Raw genomic sequence first — 27717 nt, forward strand, 5'->3', positions numbered from 1 at the left:
AGTATATATAACAGTGTTTTATACCTGACTGAGCAGAAATCATATAGGAAGTGAAAATGATCGGTAAATAAAGAATTATCGGTAAATAAAGAAACCAGAGACTATAGACTTTTGCACGACCTGGTACTAAAATAATAATTACAGCATTATTTGAAACTCAGTAAGCTGTGAACTGCAGACAAAAGCAGCTGAATATTCAAGCAATGAGTGTCAACTATGATAATGCTACAAATATAAATCTTCCGGACTTATAAAGAATTTCAAATTGCACATGAATTCTGCTCAAACTGTAAAAAGGCTAAGAGCATAAATGTATCTGGAAGGGTGTTTAGGCAAAATACAATAAGAAAGGAAGGCAATGTGCATGCTATGATATAAACAGGGACACAGCAGTAGGAGTTGTTTTACTGATGCTCAGAAAAATATTTAATTTTATCATTAAACATGATCAAGTAGACAATCAAGTAGACAATAAAGCATCACATGTATTTTAACAATGTACTGTGCATCACAAGCAGGGGCGTAACTACCTGTGGGGCCCAGTAACATCTAGTTACGCCACTGATCACAAGTACAGTATATTTCATCTTAATGTCTTTAATACTTTATATATAAATATAAAGTTCAACAATGGTGTGTGTGTGCAGAATAATCTTTGGGGGTTATTTACTAAAACTCAAAATTTTCTCATTTTATTAAAATAAAATCGACCAAACTCCCATCCACAATTTTGCCTTATTTATCAATAAAATAATGAGAAAACTTTGGTCCGGGAAAATAATTAATTGTGATTATTTCTCAGATGAATTAATAACATTCACTATAGTTAAAAGCTTGCATTGTATTCATTTTAAAACAGCATATAGTTTTACAGACATACATGACTACAATAGTGTTTGCAAGTAGAGAAGCCACTGCAGTACCCCAGCTCAGTTTCAAGGCTCCAGAGCCATGCTACATTCTGAATTATGCCTACAACCTTAGTGTGCCAGCTACAATTCAAGAAAAATGAAAGGTTTCTCTGATGGTGCCTTAATATGATAACTATTTATATGACCTAAATAAAAAAAACATTTAAATAAATTTTTTTAAATGTCTTCTTGCTGAGATTTGTAGATATCTGCCTAATAAATACTAATAATACTCAAACATGGTGCTCTCACATTGGAATACTTCCTGAAATAAGTGAATTAAAATCCTGTCAAGCTATGGTTCCATGAATAAATCTGTTGGACAGGCTCTACTGCTTAATGCTATGCTAAGGCCCGTGGGTGGCACACTGCTGTGTACCTAAATTTGTACTAGAAAGAAAGGAACTGCAAAGAAGAGCTAACGAGGTCACATAGCCTTGTTGATAAATATAATAAGATTGTATGTGTAACTTGGACATCATGAAAGGAATAATTATTGCCTTAAAAATGTTTGTTTTTTGTTTTGATGAGTGCAAATTAATTCATTCAAAATATGATCATTGTGTCCACACTTTGATGTATTGTCATTATTATATCTTGTGATAAACAATTAAGAGTTAATAAAGTGCAATAGTGTAAGGGGTGCTAATTACGTAAGCAACAGTTCGCATTCCACAAGTCTGTAAAAGAAGGAATCACTCAATAAAACATAACATTTAATAGTTCATTTAAAATCAAAAGAGTGAATTAATGAAATATAAAAACACTTAAAATTATGATGTATCCCGATCTGGTTTCACAGTTGTAAGGATTGCAGTATATGAGTAATGAAAATACTGGTCCCACCTAGATCATTATATCAGCCTATATGCCCTCTACTAGTAGTGTGAGTTGGGGTGGGGAGCAGGAGGGTGTCTATAGTAAAAGAAATTAGGTGGCTCCCATTGTGGGAAAAAAAACAGACAAACTAACACCTTGTATGCTGGACTTTGAAGTATCGCACAAGTGTTAATTCCAAACTGGTGTGCAAGGAGCGTAAATGGCACTTTGCTCTCTCAGAGGCACCTAAGTAGGTATGGCCTATTCCCTATGTCTTGTGTTAAAGCAACACCAAAAGTTTAGACATAAACACAATAGGTTAAATAACCAAAGGTAGTGCATACAAACGGAGGACAGACCCAGTGTACTGTACCTTGCAGTATTATACAGACATATATGTTTCCAATACGGTGTGTATAGAGAAACTGGCGCTTTGTCCTCTCAGAGACACCTAAGTAAGTGTGGTCTATTCCCTATCGCTAGTGCAAATGCAACACCGAAAATTGGAAACGGGCAAAGCCCAAAATGAAGTCTGTGTGAGTGCTGGTAACAACATCACTGAACTGTTGCTTACGTAATTAGCACTCCTTACACTATTGCACTTTATTAACTCTTAATTGTTTATCACAAGATATAATAATGACAATACATCAAAGTGTGCACACAATGATCTTATATTGAACGAATTTATTTGCGCTCATCAAAAAAAAATTTTAAGGCAATAATTATTCCTTTCATGGTTTCCAAGTTACACACACAATCTAAGTAATTATATTTATCAACAAGGCTGTGCGACCTCGTTAGCTCTTCTTTGCAGTTCCTTTCTTTCTGGTACAAATTCATGCTTATTTTTAAGAGCTGTCGGCACATATAAGATTAAAGGACTTCTAAACAGTGGTGATGGGTGGTTAGAAGGTGCGAAAAAAACCAAGAAATCCAATTTGTTGCTGTGTACCTAAGCAGTTCCTAACCAAGTTGATGTTTGCATGGGGAAATAATGAATTAGGGACAGTTGCGAAGAGACTATGACATCAGGCATGTCAAATGGACAAGAGACTTTGAATAAATCGACTGCAGCCAACTTACAAACTAGGGCATTGGTTCCCAAACTATGGATCACTAGGAATGCACTTTTTATGCCAGCAACCTCTATCATTCATCCATTATATATTCACACTACAGTCTTCAATGACAGATATGATACAGCAGTTTAAATCTGGAGTCCGGGGCCTACAAGTAGTTTGTATGTGTTTCTTGTGTTCCTCCAGGTACTCTGCTGTTATACAATATTCCAGACAAACCATCAAGGCATAATAATGCACGTGATAAACTTAGACCTACCTACTTCTCTTTCCATTGTATGGGATGCTATGGTAATGTGAACAAATGGGGAGTTTTTCACACCCAGTTGAGTTAAAATGTCTGACTGTGATTAATATATTAAACACAAGTATCTAATAAAGTTTCAATTCCAGACTCTAAACTAGACTGAAATAAAGAAACGCATATAAACCATGGTAATATTGTATTAATAGACATAATGACATAGTAGGTTGAAAAAAGACACACGTCCAACAAGTTCAGCCTTTTAACTCTATATATAACCCTGCTTGATAGTTGATCCAGAGGAAGGCAAAAATAAAAAAAACATTTGAAGCCTCTCCAATTTGCCTGAGAGGGAGAAGAAATGACTTCCTGACTCCAAGATGGCAATCGGACTAGTCCCTGGATCAACTTGTACTATGAGCTATCTTCCATAACACTGTATTCCCTCACTTGCTAAAAAGCCATCCAACCCCTTCTTAAAGCTATCTAATGTATCAGCCTGTACAACTGATTCAGGGAGAGAATTCCACATCTCCACAGCCCTTGCTGTAAAAAACTCCTTCTGAATATTTAGGAGGAACCTCCTTTCTTCTAATCAGAATGGGAGACCTCACGTCAGATGGAAAGACTTGGTAAATAAAGCATTAGAGATATTATTATATGATCCCCTAATATATTTATACTTAGTTATCATAACCCCCCTTAAGAGTCAGCGTGAACAATCCCAACTTACCGTATATACTCGAGTATAAGCCGAGTTTTTCAGCATCCGAAATGTGCTGAAAAAGTCTACCTCGGCTTATACTCGGGTCATAGGCAGTAGCTGAGATTGCAGTCACTTTTAATCATTCCTATACCAACAGTTCACTTGGGGAGAGACTGCAATATCACACAGCGCCCTCTGTTGGTTTTATGAAAGAATAACAGTGCGCCCTCTGTTGGTTATATGAAAGAGTAACAGTGACTGCAATATCACACAGCACCCTCTGTTGGTTATATGAAAGAATAACAGTGACTGCAAAATCACACAGCGCCATCTGTTGATTATATGAAAGAATAACAGTGACTGCAATAACAAACAGCACCCTCTGTTGGTAATATGAAAGAATAACAGTGTGCCCTCTGTTGGTTATATGAAAGAATAACAGTGACTGCAAAATCACACAGCGCCATCTGTTGGTTATATGAAAGAATAACAGTGACTGCAATATCACACAGCGCCCTCTGTTGGATATATCAAAGAATAACAGTGACTGCAATATCACACAGCGCCCTCTGTTGGTTATATGAAGGATTAACAGTGATGGCAATATCACACAGTGCCCTCTGTTGGTTATACGAAAGATTAACAGTGATGGCAATATCACACAGCGCCCTCTGCACATGGTAGTGGGACAGTTGGACAATGCACACAGTAATCCGTTTGGCAATTCTCTTTCACCATCAACTTTGCAAAGAAGTCCGGTTGATCACTGAGGGGGTCGCTTTGGCAGAATGTGCGCTGCTGGGAGACAGGGCTGTAGTTGTGTCTAGGCTTATACTAGAGTCAATAAATTTTCCCAGTTTTCGTAGGTAAAATTAGGTACCTCGGCTTATACTCGGGTCGGCTTGTACTCGAGTATATACGGTAGTCAGTCTTTCCTCATAGCTAAGATTTTCCATACCTTTTACCAGCTTAGTTGCCCTTCTCTGAACCCTCTCTGATTCAATAATGCCCTGTTCGAGCGCTCAAAACCAAAACTGTAAAGTGGAAGATTGACCCCCTCTTGCCGTGAATGTATGCCCCTTTTAATAAAGCTCGATACCTTATTTGCACTTGATGCTGCTGACTGGCATTGCTTGCTACAGCCATGTTTATTATTTACACGGACTCCAAGGTAAGTTTCCATTATGGATTTGCCTAGTACAGTCCCATTATGGGCATAAGTGTCTTGGATGTTTTTACATCCCAGGTGCATGACTTTACATTTATCAACATCGCATCTCATTTGCCACTTAGCTGCCCAGATTGCCAGTTTGTCAACATTCTGTTGCAAGGATGTCACATCCTGGATGGAATCAATTGGGCAGTACAGTTTTGTATCTGCAAACACTGATTAATTACTTACAAGTTAAATTTATTAATGAACAAGTTAAATAAAAGTGGACCCAAAACCAAGCCATGAAGGACCTCACTAAGAACCCTATTCCAAGTAGAGAATGTACCATTAACAACTAGCCTCTGTACCTGATTCTGTAGCCAGTTTCCGATCCATGTTCAAATGACTTCATTAAGCCCAAATGACTTTAGATTACAAAGCAGTTGTTTGTGGGTCATAGTATCAAACTCTTTGCAAAAAATCCACATAGACAGATCTACTGCTCCCCCACTGTCCAGTATCTTACTTACCTCATCATAAAAAGCAATTAATTTGTCTGACATGACCTATGCTGATCACTGCCAATAATGCAATTTACTAGGACAAAATTTTGAATGTAATCTCTTAACAAGCCTTCAAATAATTTGCCCACCACAGATGTCTAATTTACTGGCCTATAATTTTTAGGCTGAGAGTGTAATCCCTTTTTAAATATTGGAATGACATCAGCTTCCTCCAATCCATAGGTACCATACCAGATGAAAGTGAATCTGAGAAAATCAGAAATAGGGGCCGGTCTAAAACTGAACTAAACTCTCTTAGAACCGTGGGGCGTATGCCATCTGGCCCTGGTGCCTTGTTTACATTTATTTGTATTAAAGCTTTATGAATCATATCCTGAGTCAGACACTGACAAGATTGAGCTGAGCCAACAGTGCAGCTATGAAGTAAGCCTGGGAACTCTGACTCCTCTATTGTATACACTAAAAGAAGAACTGATTTAGCACATTTGGCTTTTTTTGTATCTGTTACAACCATACTGGTACCATTATTTAAAAGAGCAACATTCTCAACCCACATCTTTTTACGATTAATATTCTTAAAACAACTTTTTGGGGTTAAGCTGGCCATCGATGCAAAGATCCGATCGTACAATCATCGTACGATCAGACTTTCCCATCTCCCGACCCGCCATTAACCATTCAGATCAAAGTCTTACCAGTCAGATTAGTTAAGAACAGATCAGCAATGTTCTGCCCCTGACAGCAATCGTACGATATCTATGTCCAACCAAAGCTAGTGAAAGTCTCCCACTGAAAATCGTACGATCGGCAATACACGCAGAGATATTATCGGCAGCCGACAGAAATTTTCTAACCTGTCCGATCGACCGATCTCCGCCGGACGAAAAATGTCGGGACTCTCTACACACGGTTCGAAAATCGTACGAATCCTCGATTCGTACGATCAGATCTTTGCGTCTATGGCCAGCTTTAGTCTTGGCCTCATTTCCTATCTTTGCCTTCTGGATTGGGGTTTTACAACATTTATTATAGTGTTTATATTCATTAAATGCAGCTTCTGTCCCCACCGACTTTTAGTTTTTAAACACTTTTCCTCTTAACTTCAATATTAAGCCACATAGGATTCTTAGTGCTTCTACATTTACTCCTTGAGGGAATAAATTGAGAACAATAATTTAATATAATTTAAAATGACAACCATTCAGTGGTGATTCTGGGGCTGCTGCCGCCTGAGGCAGCAGCCCAGATGCTGCCCCCCTTTCTCTCTCGCACTGTGCTTGAAAATTAGCATCAGAGCGGGTCTAAGGGGGCAGCATCGCTAGTCCATTGAGCACAACAGCGCTCTCTGCACTAGCGGAGCCGAATTTCCAGGTTAAAACCCAAAGTTCGGCTCTTAAAAATACAAGAGGAGGCTTTTTGCCGCCCCTTGTAACTGGCCGCTTGCTGCCACCTGAGGCAAGGCCCTCACCATTTCTGTTCTGTGTTTTCAGCTGAAAACATAAAGTCCCAATCTATGCTCTGAAGGGCAGCCCTCAAGGCACTAAATTAGCTTTTTTTTCTGAAATTCAGGGTTTTTGTTGCCCCATTGTATATTTATTTTTTGCACCAGACATTAAAGTGATACTGACAATAAAAAATTAATTTTAGCATATGAATGTACATTAAATGTTACCTATAGGTCATGTTGATCATTTTTTGCGGAGAGGTTTGTTTTTGTATATAATTGTTAATTGAAGTTCCTAAGCCTGACTCTCTGACACTCTGACTTTGCCAACCTGACTGTCCCATCTCAGCCTGTTAGTTACAGTTTCTAATGCTAACGGACTCCTGCTGCACAAATATGGCAGCCCCGTCATACAGGAACATGGGGGGATCAGACAGGTAATGTAAAGCATCATGCAAATACTTTACGGCAAAGTTAGAAGTAGCTTGCAAAGCCAATATTATAATAGATGTAAAAAAAAGTTTAATTTCAGGTGTCAGTATCTCTTTAAATGATATCACATTATGGTCACTATTACCTAGGTTCAATTGCTTGCACATTTGCTATATGTTCTGGGTCATTAGAGATCACTAGATCTAGAATAGCTTTTTTTCTGGTTGGCTCCTCAACAACTTGTGCCATAAATTGTCATGCAACAAGTTTGTAAACTTGTTCCAATTAACTGTCCTGGCAGTACTGTTGCTCCAGCCAATATCTGGGTAATTAAAATCCCCCATTATCATTACTTTCCCCAAACTATATAATGCAAAGGTTAGAACTGCACTACAATTAGACGAAGATATTTTCACAAATTTCCCCAAACTAGCAGCCGTCTCTATTTGCATCAAGAGCTTAGCCTCCTCCCCCTCACTTACATTAGAGGGTCTATAGCATACTCCTACAATTAATTTGCTGGATTCTTTAGAATCCGTGAAGAGCTCCACCCATGAGATGTCAGTCCTCTCATTTTCTAACATCACCTCCTCCTTTATACTAGCTTTTAAATCCTGCCTAAATGACCGACATATCACTCCTCCTTTTCTATCGCCTCTGTCCCTCCAAAACAAAATATAGCCGCTGATATTAGCTGCCCAGTCAGCCTTGTTTCGGCCACACCAGTCACCTCATATTTTCCCTCTAGCTCTCCCATTATACCAGTCAGACTCCTTGTACTTAAAAACTTACATTTAATAGTGGAACCATATTGAACATATAAAATGTGGTCCTCCCTGTCCTTAACAGTACCCCCAAATGAATCTCCACCCCTATTTTCCCTTTCTTTACCCACTACTACCTCATCCAACCTGTCTTACACGGAATCCTTTATTGAAACCCCCTCCACGCCTAGTTTAAAATCTCCTTCAACCCTCTAGCCATCTTCTCCCCCAAAGTAGCTGCACCATCATCATTGTAATGCAGCCCATCCCTGGCAAAGATCATGTTGCCGATTGAGAAATCAGTCCAGTTCTCCAAAAAAACCTCCTCCCTACACAACCTCACCTGCTGTCTTCTTAACATTGCTTGTGGAACAGGTAATATCTCGATTACCTTGGAAATCCTCACCCTCAACTTTACACCTAGTTTTTTAAAATCATTCTTGAGGACTTCACCACCTCTTCTCACTTTGTCATTGGTACCTAGGTGTACCAAGACCGCAAGGTCTTCCCCAGCCTCTACCAATAACCTGTCCACTTTTTCCACCACATGCAGAACCCTAGCACCAGGCAAGCAGCAGACTGTTTGGCATGAAGGGTCCTTAAGGCAGATTGCCCTATGCACCTTTCTAATAATTGAATCCCCTATAACTAAAACCTGCCTTTCCTTCTTTGCACTCCCCCCAGTGCCCGTATTAAAGACACTGCCTCCCAGGGTGCTCTGAGAGTCAGACTGCTCCATATACAGCAGTTCAGAGCTGTCCTCCCAAGCATCTACAGCCAAAATGGCTGACAATTTATTACAATGCATGAGCAAGAATTGTAAGGTGTAGGTTTGATAAGGCAGGACTGTGAGTTTAAAAAAAAATGTTTTTGTTTCCACTGTCTAGCAAGCAATTTCATTTTCATATGAGTGCAATTCATTCTAATTGTATATCGAACCCACAGTCTTAAATAAAAACTGACAGGCCACTGGAATGAACAAGCAAGAGCTGAATGACACCATGATACTGTACAGGGAGAAAGCTTGCCCAGAGAAATCAATGCAATGCTTTCAATACAAACATTTTAAATAACTTTGAAATTTGAAGGGGGCAGTGTCATCATTTATCTAAATGCATTTTAGGTGCAATTGTTTAGTTTATGAGTATAGAGTCCGACAGCAAAACAACTTAATAAAAATAAAGTTATTTTCTGTTACAAGTGTTCCAAGCAATAATAGTAAGAGAAATCACCCTTACTCGTCTAGGCAAGTAGCAGACTGTGCTTAAAAATGTAGTACTGTATGTTTAACTATATGACCTGTTCAGATAAAGTTGCCAGCTTCCTAACAGGCACTTATAGGAGCTGTTATACAGAATACTTGGGGCCTAGGGTTTCCCAGTTAAGGCATCCTTTTGTAATTTGGATTTCCATTCCTTAAATATGCTGAAAAATATCTTTTAAACATTAAATAAATCCAATAAGGATTAATTATCAAATGCAAGGTACTGTTTGATTATTACAGAGAAAAAGGAAAACATTTTTAAAATTTTTTTTTTTTTTATTAATTGAGTCTATGGGAGATGGCCTGGTTCTGTGTGCAAATTATTATTATTAAAGCCATGAATATCTTATAAATTATATCCTTATAAATGGTGAGTTCTGATGTCATCAGTTATAAATGGTGAGTGCTGATGTCATTTCTGTCACATGACTCACTGAAATTTGTGTATTGTAATAAAGTACCCCCAGTTGCAAAATATGAGGATATTAGAAGTTCCATGACCTGTATAAAAACACTCGGCCTTTGGCCTCGTACTTTTATATGGTCATGAAACTCCTCGGTAACTTATAATATCCTTATATTTTACAAGAGGGGGTACTTTATTCACTATATATTGCTCTGTGCTTAAACTGTAACTGTCGCTATTAGAAACAATCTACTAAACTGTTGGCTGCTTAATAATTTTTCATACATATTTACATATTCGTTTTTTCTACAATTGTTCATATATTTGCGATTTGCTCAACCCAAACCAATCTAACATTTTCCTTTCTATCTGTAAACAACACAAATGTTGTCAGATCTGACTGGCTGAGTCAGCAATCTAACTCCCAGCCTCCAAACTGCAGAACTAAGCAGTTTTACAGTAGGATAAATATTGTTAGGAAGCACATACAGAAACCATTTGTGAATCAAAATAAGAAAAAAATAATAAAATCAATTTGTGAAAACAAAAGTATTATTAAGCATCTACTACAGTGTGAGTGCATGTTTATATAAATTATAGCTACAATTTAAATAGAGTAATCAGTAAAGCTCTGTTAGGAGACAAAACTGATTGAAATAAAAGCAACAGGACATAGGTTAAACAATGCAATGTCTTACATGGCACTTGTGCTGTAAATAGGTCAAGAGAATGAAATTAGCAAAAATATTTAGTCAGCTAATATAGCAATATGTAGGAGGTTTGCAAGGGAGAGATTAATGGGGCAGTTGTGCTTTGACATTGAAAGCTTAACAGCTGATCTCTGTAGAGCACTTTTATCTTCCTCCTTCTTGTATGTTGATTTTTAACTTGTCAGCTTCTCATACATAAGTCAGGTTACTGCTTTATTCCACTTGGCTCACAAATGTTTACACTGCGCTTCTCCAATACTCATCAATAAAATTAAATATACGACCAAAGTTAATACAGAGTGAGATGACCTAAAGAATGCGTTGAAAGAACACCTCTTATTCACTGTTGTGGTACAAAAGCAGAAGAGCTTCAAAATATCATTTATGAGTTTTCTTTTCCCCCGTGAAAGCATCAAACATCCAGGAGATTAAAACAAATCACAGTAGGGTCACCACATACATTCATCTGCTTTCCTACTAGTATCTGTTTCCATTGTATTTGACTGTTCTGCACCTCAGATATAAGCATTTTAGAGTTTCAAAAAAATAAAGACTTTTTTCATTTTTTTTATAAAAGCATATAATAGTTGGTCCTCTGCAAAAATGCATTTCATCTCTCTAGACAAAATGCTCTACAGTTTATACAGATATCAAAAACGGAAAAGTAAAAGTAATAAAAAAATGTATCCTACAAAATGTATAAATGGAGCTTCCCTGATTCTAGCCAACACATTAGTTAATGCTGATTGGGGTGGATGGGACTTATTAAGTATAGTAAATGCATGAGTAAAAGCTATTTTATGCTAATGTTTCCACTCTCCAAAATAAGTTTAATTAAAAAAAAATACCTATCCATGCTTTTGTCTCAAAATCAAAAATGTCATACATTAAAAACATATCTGTATTGCATTTGCAACTTATTTTGTAAGTGATATCAGTAGTCTTATATTTTTCTCAAATCATCATTATGTCTTTTACAATACAACATCAGGAACAAAACACCACAACTTAACAGTTCTCACTGTACTAAAAGAAAAAAAAATACCAGAACAAGATACATATACGGTAGCACTCTAGCTTGCACTATTGCCGCTAATCTTTTGGCAATAAAATGCCTCTGTAGCTTTCCTTCTCATTTAAGCCAGTCAATGTGTTCTATGCCAAATTGTAAACCTCTTCAGCATGTCTTCTTTTCAACAATGGGACTTTGCGGGGGCTTCTTGTCGATAGCTTGGCTTCACATAGGCGTCTTCTAATTACTCACAGGTAACTTTAGACTTCCTGTAATTAACCATTGACAGAGTCTTTGCCATTTTGGTTATACTTCTATCTATTTGAATGGTAGTTTTCCGTTTTCTTCCACGTCTTTCAGGTTTTGGTTGTCATTTTAAAGCATTTGAGATCATTTTAGCTGAGCAGCCTATCATTTCTAGCACTTCTTTTTATGCTTCCCCCTCTCCAATCAACGTTCTAATTAAAGTACATTGTTCTTCTTCTGAACAATGTCTGGAACGATCCATTTTACTATAACCAGCATGCACAACATTTGCTGTCTTAAATAATGGCCATACTTGACACCTGTTTTTTCACAGAATTAGTGACCTCACTAATTGAACTCCACACTGCTATTATTTAGAACAAGATATTATTTTGAACACTGCTATTACTTGGAACAAGCCTCAATTAATGATTCAATTATACAGAATCAGCAGCATGCATGTCATGACTGTTGAGTCTGTTGGTTTTCTCTTACACCTATTAGTAAATGATTTGACATGTAGAAATACTGCTATTATTCTGAATACAACTGTACTTTATGTCAAGGCCCCCTTGAAGGTCCAACCATGGGTGAGGGCCTGGTTTTTTAGCCGATAAGATTACATATATACAAGTATTGGACCTGTTATCCAGAATGCTGTGGACCTAGGGTTTTTCCGGATAACAGATCTTTTCGTAATATGGATCTTCATACCTTTAGTCAACTAAAAAATCATTTAAACATTAAATAAACCCAATAGGCTAGTTTTGCTTCCAATTAGGATTAATTAGTATTAGTTGGGATCAATTACAAGGTACTGTTTAATTATTACAGAGAAAAAGGAAATTTTTTTTAAAAATTGGATTATTTGGATAAAATGAAGTCGATGGGAGACATCCTCTCTGTAATTTGGAGCTTTCTGGATAACCTGTATACATTTTACAGTGTAGCAGTCATTCAGCCATAGTTTCAAGAATATCGAAGAACGCAAACCAGTTTTCACTCTAACAAGTTTTTCACCCTAACAGATAGCTTCAAGATGGGCTTCAAGTGTAGCTAGAAAAACAGCAAATACATTCTGGTCACTCATGCTAGCGGCCTTTGCTACTGTTCTATTCCCAATCACACATATCGTCAACCTCTACCTCACACCTTAGCGACTAAGATACACTAGGCTGATGATGCGTATAATGCAAGTTAAGTCAGTACACACAAATTAATTAAAACAAAAAAAATTATTTTCAATATACAAATAATATAGTGCCCATTTCCATGAAGGTTTAGGGTCAGTGCTCTTTGAAAAGCCAAAATGATAAAAGAACAATACATTCACTCTATGTAAATTAAAGAATGTCTCTGTGAGTTTGAAATAATTAAATAAATTGTTCTGCATCAAATAAGGAATTATTATAATGTAGTTGGGATCAAGTCCGATGTACAGTTTTATTATTACAGTGAAAAAGAGAATAATGTTAAGAAATTTGAAAATTTTAATAATTTTAATAATTTGGCCTTTTCCTAAATCAGAGCTTTCGGTATAATGGGTTCTCAGATTACAGACCCCTTACCTGTACTGCAAATCTTGTATGATCATTAGCTAACAAAAGCTCTACAACCATTTTTTTTAGAAGAAATACAACCCTTTTAAACTATAAGGGTAAGGTCACGCCTGAAGATTCGGGGAGATTTAGTCGCCTGGCGACTAATCGCCTCTTCTTTGGGGCGACTAATCTCCCCAAACTGCTTCTCCCTGTCTTACGGCTGCTAGAATGAGAAATCGCCTGCGGCATGGCACTCACAGTGCTTCGTTTTCCGAAGTCGCAGTAGAGAGTAATAAAAATGCTATTATAGTTTGATGTCCCCATTGAGCTTGATATTCTTACCATATTTGTAGCTCTAAGACAAGTCTTAAATAAACTTAAAGCTAATTGTTGCAGGTCGCAAAACCTTAACCAGCTCTTAAAGAAACCATTTAAAGTATTAATATAGACCAAAAACATCTGGAAGATTTACAGCAATGCCTTTTATTACATTATTCTCTTTTATATTAGTTCTGTCACAGTATTTTTTTGCACAAAATGTAAAACCAATCCAAGTGTTTTGAATTTGGACAAAAATCAACCATATTTCCACTAAAGATATGTTTTAAACGTGTGATTAGCAGGTACACAAGCAATTAACAGCTGATGTCTAATTACATTTAACAGACACTACCACAGAATTAACTGTAAATTACTGTGCTTATAACTGCAGGCTTAGGACTACTGTACAACATATGCTATATTCTCTGAAACATTTTGCTTCCATTGGTCTTTAATGCACTTAAGTAATTTCTAAAAACGCAGATACAAATGTATTCATACCAAGCATTTTTAGTGATTATGAAGATCATTCAGACAGGATCAGACATAATATAAAATACCAGTGTAATGCTCTATTAACACTATGGATACAAATAATTTTAACACAGCTGGAATCACCAGCAAAACTAAATTTTATGCCCAATACAGCCTTCAGAAAACAAAAGAATAGAAAAAAAGGCACTGTTTTGTATTATACATTTGTATAACTACATATGTGTGTGCTTGTGTGTGTGTGTCTGCTAAAATATTTCGGCATCTTTGACCTTCATGGGATGTTACCAATCTACTTTTATCTAAAGGAAATGGACAGTTCACTCATTTCATTGCAGAGTTTAACCATATAGTGTATGATTACAGCAGCTATTATCCTAATATCCTGTTGTATAATCTCATGTCTCTCTATGTAATAAAAATATATCTGTTCTGAGTTAGTTACAAAATCATTCAGGCTGTCGATAACCATAACCAGAAGTTTCTAAAGAAAAGCCCATGGATCACAGTTCTCCATAAAATCAGGCTTTAGATTTCCGAAACAAAAGATGTATAATTATTGCTTGAAGTAATTTATGGTAATGCAGCAGATTGCAGGGTGGCTGTCAGAAACTGCCATCTTAATAAGAGGCAGATAATGTACTGCTTTATAGCATAATTAACTACACACTTTGTTTCCAGATGTGTTGAAAATACTGTCCATTCTTTTCACAATGTAGCACTTCACATCACATTTAATGCCCTTCATCAAATGATGGAAGCAAGCAGTCACCATACAGTGTGGTTCCTCAGAACATTAAAATAAATAAATCAGGAACAGCAAATTAAAAAAAAAAAACTTAAAACAATTAATTGTTGGTTTCTCCAAGAAATAATGGCTTCTGATCATAACAACAGCCACAGACAGTAGTATTAAGCTGTGCTTAGAAAGCCTCAAATAGAGACAGACCCATCTGTTACTAAAAATGACTCAAATATCCATCCCGCAAGGTTTTAGCTACACAAATCTCATTAAAATAGGATACCAGCTTAGGAAAACAGAGTTCAGGGAATTTTTAAAAAATTAAAAAAAGGAATCATTTTTAACTTATGAGTAATAAATTAAACGCTGCATAAAAGAACAGTTATTTTTATTTTTACTGCTGATGTTCTAAACTCATTGGCATTTTAATACAATTAGAATGGATAAGCTATGAGAAACTGTCATCATGGCCCATATTAATGGCCCATATTAAAAGGTTAAATAAACCATTTTGTATAACTATACTCAAATACTGTTATAGTTTTAAAAAGTGAATGTAATTGAAAGCAACGTGACATAAAAATGGCAATTAAATATGTAAGTAATTTTAAGGTTAACTGTATTTATAATTGCTATTAAAAAAGCATGTACTTCTGTTTCTAATGTCTAAATGTAGCAGAAACCAGCTGATTAACAGACTTAAAAAAGAAGCCCTGTTTTAAGAGTCAGAATCACAGAACAGAAAGGAAAAAATACAGCTTTCAATAGCAATTACATTTAAAAATAACCTTCAAACCACTGAAAATATTTAACTGAATGTATGTTGTAAAGTTGCTTAAAACACACATTTATGGTGGATTTGTTACCATCAACAAGGGGCTGTCATTCCAGAGAAAATTCTTTATTTTAACTACAAATATAAGGTAATAGCATTGCTGGGTTTCAGAGAATTCTGCATAATGGGTTACCCCATAACAGATCATTAATTTGATATCCTAAATTCCATTATTTAAATTAAGGTCAACGTCTTAATGTATCTGTGTGGTTTTACATGAATATAGGTCTAGTCTTTCTCATGATAGCAAGGTCAATGCACAAGAGCACTACATGTGACTACATATCCTTGGAAAAATACATAAAGTAAACGGAAAACTCATGGTAAGTTTGCCAAACAAGTGAATCTGGCCACCCAAGTGGTGGGCCATAGTAGGATGCTACAATGGTTTAGCCCGGTCAACAACTGAATACAAATATTGGTAAGCGCAGGCATGTCAAAAAGGACTGCCTAACTTGGTCCTCTCTTGATGAGATTTTCCAGCTAGTCTTAACAATATTAGGTCATACTACAACTGGAACTGGATCTGTGTTATACAAAGTTAATATTCACAAATCCATAATTTGATTTAATGACTAACCTGTCTGACAGTGTAAAGCTGGCTACATACATAGTGATTTTGCCAACTGTCAATCTACAGACCCACATATAGGACAACAACAATAGCCTCTCCAACACATGTGTGGTCAGTCTTGGCCATATATCAGTCAGTCTGGCTAGACAGGATAAGGACATGGATAGAGACTTTAAAAATAATAATCAGAGGCCAGTGTTTGACTGCAGGCAATTATTAGGTATTACTTGGTTACATTTCTGGGATGAATAAACAATGCAAATATGTTTTCATATTTACATTAGGTATATCCTACTGCAAAAATACATAGCCAAAAGTACAATTGCATATATGGAAATACATTTTGTGAACTTTTCACAAAACAGTTGGTGAACTTTTCAGTCAATGAAAACACAATTATTAAAGCTGATGACCCTTCAAAGAAAATAAATATTTAGTAAATGTTAAACAACAGCATATACGTTAGAAACTTTTATTTTTATTTTTTTTGGAATGCTGTTAGCACAGATGTGTTTATTATTATGACATTTAAACTGCACAGTCTGCTGCAAACTCGTGTATGACTGGGAGGATGATGTAGGAGGATTGGCTGTCACTCAACTCTTTGTATTCTGCTTTTCCCTAATTAAATATAAAACAACATATTTTAACACTGGAACTACATGCGCTATGGACAGTTTATTTTCCTAACATCATATGAAATGGTATCCTAGCACAGATGATGTTACACAGTAAGGCAGAAATCTGTAATTCAAACTTTTCAACAGACATTTTTATGGATACACATTCAACAGACATATCTGTCCAAAATATTTGTACTTCAGTTAACTGTCACCTAATCAAGGGTATTCACGTCAGTATTTGAATACTCTTTGTGTGACTTTTCAAGCAAAGTATATTACTTCAATTAATTCATTATAAATCCAGACATTTAAACCAAAAGGGACTGTTACAATAATTTATTTGTAGAGGTTTAAAAAAAAAAAAAGCAGCATCATGGGGCTTATGCAGATATGATCCTTTGTTGCATTTAGATAGAACATGAGTTAGCACGTTTTCGGGGTTTAGGATCCCGTTCATTTACGTCTTTAGAGCACATACAAGGAGAACACATAGTTTCTGATAGCCTCCTGAGTCCTAAACGAAAAACACTATTGGACAAACTGTATATGACACAGTTACAGAAACTATTGCTTATGGCCAACCAAGTGGTAAGGAAGGAAAGAGTAGGATTGTCCATTGTTCGCCAGCTTTCCAACAAAAAGTAGATGATGTATGGGAGCCACAGCATATAGAAAACACTGGTTATGCGAAACAACACCATGGCATAACGCCGATCAGGGCTGTGAGCAGGCCCAGTTTCACCAGCTGATTCAGCTTCATGGCTGGGGAAGCGTGCCCTGCGATCACAAATTTCTTTGGTATGCTGTCTACATATACGAAAAATATGAAAGTATGTAAAACAAATAATCAGTGCTGCAGGAGCATACAGCAGACACACAATAAAGCCAGTAAAATAGGCACTGGTATGCCAGGCAATGGCACACCACTGAAAGATGTCACCATGATATCCAGGTTTACCCCAACCAAAAAAGGACGGCAGGAAAATCAAACAAGAATAGATCCAAATGAGTATAATGCAGAGACGCAATCTGCAGGGTGTTACTAGTTGGTTGTAAGAGAGTGGTTTGGTGATTGCTAGGTATCGATCCACACTGATGAATGCTAAACAAGCCATAGAAACACTCTTCAGCACAGAAACAATGTAGCCAAACACTTGACATGTTAGGGACTCGTGAACGCCTGTGGAATAATGAAGAAGTGACAGCGTAGGTACCAAGCAACTAACTCCGACCAACAAGTCTGCATATGCCATTGTCTGGATGAAATAACTTGTAGTATAATGGTGCAAAAGAGGTGCACAATGAAATACAAAAATGACAATCAGGTTACCAATGATTATCAAAAAGGTTAGCAGCACAATAATAGAGGTTTCCAGGATGCATACGTTCACAGAACTGTAGTGTCCAAAACCCAAAGGACAGGGGTGATGTCCAGATGTATTCAGTAAATTTCCACTTGTGTTAACTGTCCTCCAATCATTTAACTGTGACTGGTTCATGGTTTGACTTACTCGTTAGCAGAGGAGAAACTGCAAAACACAGCCTAAATGAGCAGGCAGAAAATGCCCCTCTAAAAAGTAGGTTAGTAACCCTCCACTTCTGAGCTTCAGGAGATATTTTCTCAATCTGTTCCATCAGCAAAATTGCTGCAGACAATCTCTTTTGAATGTTCGAAAACCTAGTTCACCTTTTCATTTCAAGACATGGAAGAGACAAAAAAGGAAATAATCACAGCATAGAGGAGAGACTTCGTGGAATCAACTAAGAAAAGGCCGCTGGTTGACTCGCTCTCGTTTTCTTTATCCATTCTTAGCAAGAACAAAGCACAGCTGCTAAAGAGGAAAGCTTCAGTATCCCGAACCATGGATGAAGGAAACTAAAATAAGAATACAAAAATGAAAAAAAAGACACAAAATCCTGATGAAAACCGTTTCTATGATTATGTTCATTTTATGTTTTGGAAGGAGGAGTTGCTGTTTAATTTCCATGTGATAGTTTATCTTTAGACCAGAAAATTTGAATAAGAGGGAGGTGAAGTCAAGAACAGCTTAAAATATGTCAGCATCTCAGGCCTGAAAGTCTTAAGATTGTCAATCTGTCCAGGTATGATAAAAGAAATACTCTTAATAAGCTTTATTGAAAAAAACCTCACATTTACTACTTCTTAGTAGTATTAGTAAAAATAGCATGTTTCTGCAATGTCTGATGTTAATATTTGGTTTTTCCAGTAGTTAGATATTTATCTACACTTAAAATAAAATTCACAGTATAGCTTGAATAACCCAGAAGGATTATTTTTACACAAAAAATGTAAAATATATTTTGTCAAATTGATTAATTTTTAATGGTTGTTGAATACAGAAATTAGATATTAGCATAACTATTACACAATATTGCTTATACAAAGTATATTTTTTATAATGTTAAACTGGAAAGGAAAGAATAGCAATTTAGAAAAATGCATAAACGTAGTGTGCATGTTCCTAATCTAGTATATAATGGGTTAAGGGACTCCAAGCCTGAAAGTTCATACAAATGTTACAGTGACATACAATTCCTGAGAAATTGCATAAAAAAACTTCTGTTAGCCTGTTCTATGTTGCAGCCACACACAGGAAGTAGAATGCCACATTAAAGGATACCCAAGGTCATTTTCAGACCATGTTACATAATTACATTGTTTTTTTGGGTTATAAAAAAAAAAAAAAAAAACAACGGTCAATCAAGCTTAATCGTAGCATATCTCTCAATATTAATGGCCCATATTAGGCAAAAACAAACTAAAAATATAACACTACATTTGTCTGCTGCTGTTTATCGAATGTGTGTGTTTATGTATGTATGTATGTATATATATATATATATATATATATACATATATACATATATATACACACACATACATACATACACACACACTATATATATATATATATATATATATATATATATATATATATATATATATATATATATATATATATATATATATATATATATATATATATAAATGTATGTTGTAAAGTTGCTTAAAAGCACTATATAAGCACTCATATATACGCACATTCAGGTGTTAAAAGCTGAAATTAACCTGCTACTCAAACCTAAACTCAAAAGATATCTTCGAAAATAAACCCCACCTTGTCTGTTGGGGTATGCTGGGAACTGTAGTTCACAACAGCTGGAGAGACAGGCATGCCTACCTTAAAGGAATGCTGGCAGCAGTACAAAAGCTCAAGCAGTTTTGTAAAAGCTTTCTTTGTCTCTTCCGTAAGTTATCTTGCTTGTAGCCATGCAGGAATAATTGACTCTCTCTTGACTGTCTTTTAATAAGCCAAAAAAAAAAAAAAGGGTGCTTGCTTGCCTCCCCACCCCTTTATTCTAGCTTATTCAAGCACCGAGCCTCACCTTCTGCTGTAACCTCCGACTGGCCTTAATACAGTGATTGTAGACAGAGCTTTTCACCTAGGCTTGCTGTCAGCTGAGCTGTCAAATTGGTACTGAAGTCCTGCTAGTGAGATGCAGTGTGCGCAGAGTCTGTCGCTATTGCTCATATTCTTTCCTTTTCACTCTTGGTATCATTAGTGCTTGCACCTGTGCCCCCCTGCTCCTCCCCCACATGCCTTCCTCCTCCCCTCTTCTCTCCACCCCCTCTTCTCTCCTGCATAGGCTGTTGCAGGGCTCAACATCAGAAAGGTGACTCGGTCTATTCTGTCCCAATCAGCAGCGCAGCCAATGGATACTGCTGGCTGGAATTATCACTAGGTAACAGTTGCCAGGACACACAGTATTAATGCCACAAACCATCATTAAATTTTACAAGCTAATGACAAGAGTCACTTATTTTTCTATATTTACTGAATTTTAAAGCTCCATAAAGGTGTTCAGCAGCCCACTAAATTGCTCCGCTTCTTTCCCATATAAAATCCCCATTGCGATATGCTCTCGAATGCATGCCTACCACAATAGATTCCATATCATGTGCAGCACAATTCTGCCTTTCACAGGCTCGCCGTGCCGTATATCGGGCAGATTTCAAGTGACCCAACTATAGCCCCTAGGTAATGTGTATATGGTTCAAGCAAAGGTTAGAACAGTTGCACTTCAAACAACAATAGCTGCAGCCAGTGAACAGTAATTTGAGTGCTCCTGTCACAGGAGGATGTATTCATTTTTAATTCAAATAAAATAGCAGCGCTAAACATTGCATACAGAAGGGCACTTGATGTCGTTTCTAAAAAAAGCAATGTGATGCATAGGCTGTCAGTAGTGGAATCTGCAGCTTGTCGCCATAAAGAGAAAGTGTTTCTTTCCAGAAAAGAATAATACACAATCATACTACACATCCTTTTCTGAATACACATGCTACTATATTAACAGCAACTAGCAATTCCTTCCTAAAATACAAAATAAAATAGATGCCTCAACCAATTGTTAATCACTGCATAGCTCCCAGTGTGTCTCAATGTGTTTCTATCATATTTATCTTAAAAAAAAAAAAAAATGATTTGAACATAGTTTAAATTAATGAAAACATTAATGCTTATAGCACACAAGGCATATTTTCTGCTGGCATTTTTAACCAAAAGAGAAGCTCCCCAATTGTGTCCATTCAGCATAATATCAATAAGTTCAAACAAATACAGACAGAAAGCAGCGTTTCACAGCATTTGCGCAGGACAGTCCTGATATTGACAGAGCAACCCGCAGTCCAGGATTGTTACTGAAATGTCCCACCTTTCTCTTTGATCTCCTGCACTGAACAGCCAGAAAAAGACAGTTTCTGAAACATATTTGGTGTTTGGCAGAAAGCCAAGAATACATGTCAGGTGCAAATAAATACTTTTGTAACAATTTAAGATAAGCAAAGAAGCAATTGTAACAATGTAAGATAAGCAAGTCTCTTGGGGGAAACTGTGGCTTGCAGCTTAAAGGAAAATTCACCTTTATTAGAAAACTGTAATAACTCATAAAAACCACATGTGTTCAAACTGCCAAATAAACAGGGCAGTTAGGGTGTGTGGCCAAAATGGGTGTGGTCAAATCTTTTTGTCCCTCTATCTGTAGAACACAGTTTACTTTTTTTTTTCGAACACCCTTGATGTGCCTGTCATGTTAACTCTGCAGTCAGAAACAAGAAAAAAAAAAAAACAACCCACAATGTTATAAAAGTCCACTTCAATTTCTGCTGAGATAATGTATTTTCTGTTAAGTCAGCTATAGACGTGCAGATTTAAAGCAGTTTATTCAGCGCCCTCAGACTGAGTTCCCAGCTTTTCTGCCCATGTATGGGCCCTCCGTAAAGCTGGCCATAGAAGCAAAGATCTGATCATACAAATCGAGGATTAATACGATTTTCAGACCATGTCTGAAGAGTCCCGACAGTTTTCGTCCGGCGGAGATCGGTCGTTTGGTCGATCAGACAGGTTAAAAGATTTCTGTCGGCTGCTTATAATATTTCTGCATGTATTGCCGATCATACCATGTTCAGTGGGAGACTGTCACCAGCTTTTGTCTGACATAACTTTCGTACGATTGCTGTCAGGGGCAGAACATCGGCTCATCTGTTATTTTGTACTTTATTTGATCGGAATGGTTAGTGGCAGGTCGGGAGATGGGGAAGTCCGATCGTACAATGATTCTTACGATCGGATCTTTGCGTCTATGGCCAACTTAACAGACATCTATTGGGCAAGTCTGAAAACTGCACAGGCGAGCTGATGTGGTTCTTTTCCGGTGAGCCTGCATGGGCCACTCAGAATGACCTATTGATTTGACCAAGCATGTGGGTGGACAAGTCAGGCCCAGATGCACTGATTTTGTAACCCGGCCAAGGCAGAGATCAGCAGGGAGGTAGACATCATCTGTATGGACAGCATGGCTCTAAGCACTACTGGGTTTGCTCCTCCAGTTCATAAAAAAACATTCTATGATTGAACTATTAGGGCTCTTACACATGGGCGTCTGTTTGTGCGCTCCTGTGTCGCGCTCTCTTCTGTTCAGCCGCAGGGGAGGGCAGGTGTAGACGCACTGAATTATTGTTAATGGGGCTGTACTCACACAGACGTATGTAAGCGCCAAACGCAGGTTTGGAACGCAGCATATTGCATTTTACCTGCGTGTGTGAGTACAGCCCCATTGACAATAATTCAGTGCATCTAGTCCTGCACTCCCCTGCAGCTGAACGGAAGAAATCGCAACTCAGGGGAGCGCCCGTGTGTAAAGCTGGCCATAGATGCAAAGATCCGATCGTACGAATCAACGTACGATCGGACTTTCCCATCTCCCGACCCGCCACTAACCATTCAGATTAAAGTCTTACCAGTCAGATTAGTTAAAGAACAGATCAGCAATGTTCTGCCCCTGACAGCAATCGTACGATATCTATGTCCAACCAAAGCTAGTGACAGTCTCCCACTGAAAATCGTACGATCGGCAATACACGCAGAGATATTATCGGCAGCCGACAGAAATTTTCTAACCTGTCCGATCGACCAAACGACCGATCTACGCCGGACGAAAAATGTCGGGACTCTCCACACACAGGTTCGAAAATCGTACGAATCCTTGATTCGTACGATCAGATCTTTGCGTCTATGGCCAGCTTAGTAAAACTACATGGACAATTTATTTTTTTTAACGTTTTTATTTTGCATGGTTTATTTTTAAAATTTACAAGCAGTGGAGGTAATAGACAGAGAAAGGAAAGGGAAAGAAAGAAAGAGGAAAGCAATACAAAGTGAGGCAAAGGCACCAAATTAGAAAATTCAAAGAAGATGTTAAACAATCAGACATTTTGCAGTTCAAGCCCAGTACCCCATACAGCATTACATTTCTCCGGACAACCTCTTGCTAGGTAAGTCAATTTTTGACTTGTAAGGGAATCATTTACCAACTATATCATGGGGGAGTAAATGGAAGATTTTTAAATTTTTGTGATTTCTGTTTTATCTGATCTTGCCATCCAACAGCATGCAACACCACACAATAGCATGAGATTTGTAGGATCCTAGAAAATTGATCTCCCTATGGCTAGAACGTTAAGATGGATCAGAGTCAGATAAAATAAAAAGTCCTCTCTTTTTGCAATATGGCTGCAAACAAGATATGCTTAGCGACTAAAGCATTCACTTGGCACGAAAAACCAATTCAAATACTAGTTCCAGTGTTCTGTATTCCATTCTTAGCATAACATTCAAGTGCTTAATTTGATACCACTAAATGGTTCTGGAAACTCAATACACCTGCCAACACTCTGATAGAATAGTCAGGTAACTGCTGTTTTGTTGAGATTATTTACATACAGAATAAAGATTCCCTTAAGTGAAACATTTAATTTTCAGCGTTTGGTGATAAGGCTGTGTCACATGTCTATGAAACAACATACCAAATGCTATATGACGGTTTTCTGCATTCTATAGACTTGTGTTGAAGACACCAACATTATAAAGGATCTTCAGAATTTATGCAAAGCTGCTAGAAAAATGTCAAAAGGAAGCAGACCACATGCAACAAATATTTAAAAAAATATGAGTGGACCACTGTTTGGTACAGCTTTTTAGTTAAAGTGGCATAGCTTTTTAAAGCAAAAGAAAAAATCTGATTATCATAGATTATTGTATAGAAGTCCCCACTATATTTTGCGATTAACAGGTGTTAAGTGAATTGTTTCTTTAAGATCAGAGGCCCAATTTAGTTATTTCATGTATTTCTCTTCAAGCATATATCTCCTGGGCAATATCTCAATGGTACCAGCATACATATTCTTCGGCACACCACTTACTTTTCCTTTTTTCTTTAGGGTGCATTCAACTCCTCCAGCTACTTCCAAGCCTGGTTTTCATACAACGATTCCCATAGGGAGGAAGCACACCAAACATATGATTTTGCCTTTTAGGACATTTATTCAGCAGTGTTGGCACAAGCTTTCGGGGTCAACCCGAGGAAGGGGTTGACCCCGAAAGCTTGTGCCAACACTGCTGAATAAATGTCCTAAAAGGCAAAATCATATGTTTGGTGCAATATCTCAATGGGCAATTTGTGTTGCTTCACAAATGAGTGAATTTTCCAATGATTCTAAAAATGCAAAGCAATTACTTGCTTAATTAGTTAACGTTGTACTCTGTTAACAAACCGAAATTTACAATAAATCGGCACTGTGACAATGTCCATGTGAGCTATAAACATGCAATTTCACACACTCCTTTCCACTCAAGTGATTTCAGATATTTACAAAAGGCAACATGTCAATGTTACCTTCTAAGCTCAATTCTGCATTGCATGTTCTGTGGGAGAAGCTGACAGGGGCGTTTCGCCTTATCATCATACGCTGAAAACCTTTCAGATGCTGCTCCCCTCACACTGCAAACTTGTGGGGGGGGGGGGGGCTAAAAACCCCATCAAAGCCCCAGTCAACTTCTCACACAGATTTAAAAATCTGAATTTAGACTTGGGGTACAGTACTTTTCTGCGTCCGAACCTCAGAAAGTAGCACTTTAGCCAGAAAATTTCTGTTGTAAAAGTACAAATAATATGTTACAATGTGTAATAAGCATTTTATATTTTAAGCAGTTCAACATGCTTAGTTTGTCTACAAAATTCTGGCAGAGAAAATTCCTATACTTTAAAAAAAAAATCCCACCCATTCCAGAGTAAAAGTATACATAAGTCATATCAATTACAATTCTAAAAAGCAATTATTTTGCTATGTGTACAGTTTACAGCTGTTAAGAAAGGAATATTTTGATTCCAACAGTCTGAAGCCATAAGGATGGAGCAAGGAGTGTTCTTGGGCCTATCCAGAAATGGGTTAGGGTAAGGTATTTGTAAGAGTGGGGGGAGGTTGGCTCATACATGCATATATTTTGGCAATGCCCAATTATTCAGAAATTTTGGAAAGACATTGTGCTTTATTCCTCGGAAGCTTTGGACTTGCCTCGAAATTTTATCTCCACTGACCTGTCTATTGGGAGTATTTGAAGACATGGGACTGAACCACTGCAGCAAGATCTGCTAGCTCCAACTTCTTTACTTTGCAAAGAAAGCCATACTTCTGAATTGGAAATCTACCGCCCCTCCGTCCCTGTCATTCTGGTTGAACCTAGTTAACAGCTCATTGCCAAACCAAAAACGGACATACCTTACCCGCGGCTGTCCACAGAAATTTAACAATATATGGGGCTCCTGGCTGACCCACAAAGACAACCCGGTCAATTTGCTGGGAAATGTGAATTGTTAAAATGCACTGCTTACGATTGCTAGCTGCGATAACATGTCCTGCTCCCTGTACTCTGGCTCCCTCTCCTCTCTTTCTCTCTTCTAATCTATCTTAATTTGAAAACTGAAAAATAAAAACTTAAAAAAAAAGGTATTTGTAAGAGGGAGTAAATTAAACCATATAGCATGTATGGTTTAATCTACCCTCTCTGGCTGCAGGTTTGAGGCTTGGCACACAAACCCAATGTTTCTACTGGTGAGTTATATGTTTTCTACATATATTAGTTCTTTTACTTTCTGAATCTAAGGTAATAGTAATCCCATTTTCTGAACCTCACTCCATCTCACGTCAGACAATCTAAGGCTGCACAAAGCAGCCCCTGGTTCTCTAGGAGTAGATTTGGAAGGTTTTAGAGAATTCCTTTTACATTTTACAACTTTTTACTTAGTTCAGTGGTATACATGACATTACTGCTCTGCAGGAGTTGTAACACCCACCATTCCCTGTTGCCAGGCAACTCCATCATCTCTCACTTTTGTTTCTTACATGGCATTAAAGACCACAAAACACTTTATAGTCTGTTTGCTTTTCATGCAGTAAAAACATAAAAATAGTGGTCAAATATATACATTTTTATGGATACATTTTATGGATAATTTGAAACAAAATAATTACTTGTCTGTAGCTATTGGTTCCTTCTAATTAACTTCACAAACAAACCTTATGCTGTAAACTGCCAGTTTGCAAGCCACTTGTGCTGCCGGGCCAAGGCTACACAGGTCACTGTTGGTAATGCTCTTCTAAGTCTATGACAAAAAGTATAAATTCTGTTCCACTGATCTCAAATTAAGTTACATAATCAAAAGTTACCTATTAACAGATATTTTTAAGTGGCGATAACCATTCAGTCAAATAGTGGTCCTTACTCTAACAACACAGCATGTAACAGACACAAGGGAAACTGGTATTAACATCTACTTTGAGGATGCAACAGACCTGTGTCCAGTTATTCACTCACTAATGCCTTTAATGGCACAGTACAAAGAAGGGGGCTTGTGGGAGCACTCCAAGAATAAGTTAAAATATGTTTAAATATAATGGAAGTGCTACCGATTTGGATAATTAATCAATGCACATTCCCTGGTCCCGTCTCACTGTACACCAAAACTGCTACCTTTCTAACAAGCATACAGTAAGAAAATTGTGCACACGTGATAAAAGCAGAGATTCATTTGCATCTCTATGAGTAAATCAAGTGCTATTTGCATTGCAAGCTACTAAACAGATGCAGTGCCAACATTTTTTTAAAAAAAATCCTGCATTGTGTGTAAAAATCAGATTTGCAGATTAATTTTTCACTCTACATGGAATGCTGCTTTAATAAATGAGCCCTAAAGTGTTAACTTTTACCTGAAAATAATGTTAATGTAGTGTAAATAAGGCACATTTAAAGGTCCATTTTTTTCTATAACTGGACAAATGGAAGGGTGTCCAAACATATGCACATGCCGAGTGGGAGATGGTAACTGGGATGTAGTTGAGGGAGATATATAAATTTCACCCCAATTCCATTCCTGCCTAAAGTACTGTGTTCATAAAAGGATTAATTTCCCTGGATGTTCTCACCTGGGGGGTAATTAGCAGTTAATGATCTG

At 37.2% G+C, this 27717-nt stretch overlaps 2 protein-coding genes across 2 annotated transcripts in view; both read right to left on the reverse strand.

Annotated features, from left to right (window-relative positions):
* Positions 1 to 27717, reverse strand: part of rabgap1l.S (RAB GTPase activating protein 1-like S homeolog) — a gene marked incomplete at its 5' end in the record, with an annotated part of 148777 nt that overhangs the window by 67118 nt on the left and 53942 nt on the right.
* Positions 13726 to 18526, reverse strand: gpr52.S (G protein-coupled receptor 52 S homeolog). The gene has a single exon (XM_018260931.2). The coding sequence runs from the start codon at positions 18342 to 18344 to the stop codon at positions 17253 to 17255; it is 1092 nt and encodes a 363-aa protein (XP_018116420.1). The 5' UTR covers positions 18345 to 18526; the 3' UTR covers positions 13726 to 17252.

Source organism: Xenopus laevis, chromosome 4S (assembly GCF_017654675.1).
Source record: "Xenopus laevis strain J_2021 chromosome 4S, Xenopus_laevis_v10.1, whole genome shotgun sequence".
NCBI classification, from domain to species: Eukaryota; Metazoa; Chordata; class Amphibia; order Anura; family Pipidae; genus Xenopus; species Xenopus laevis.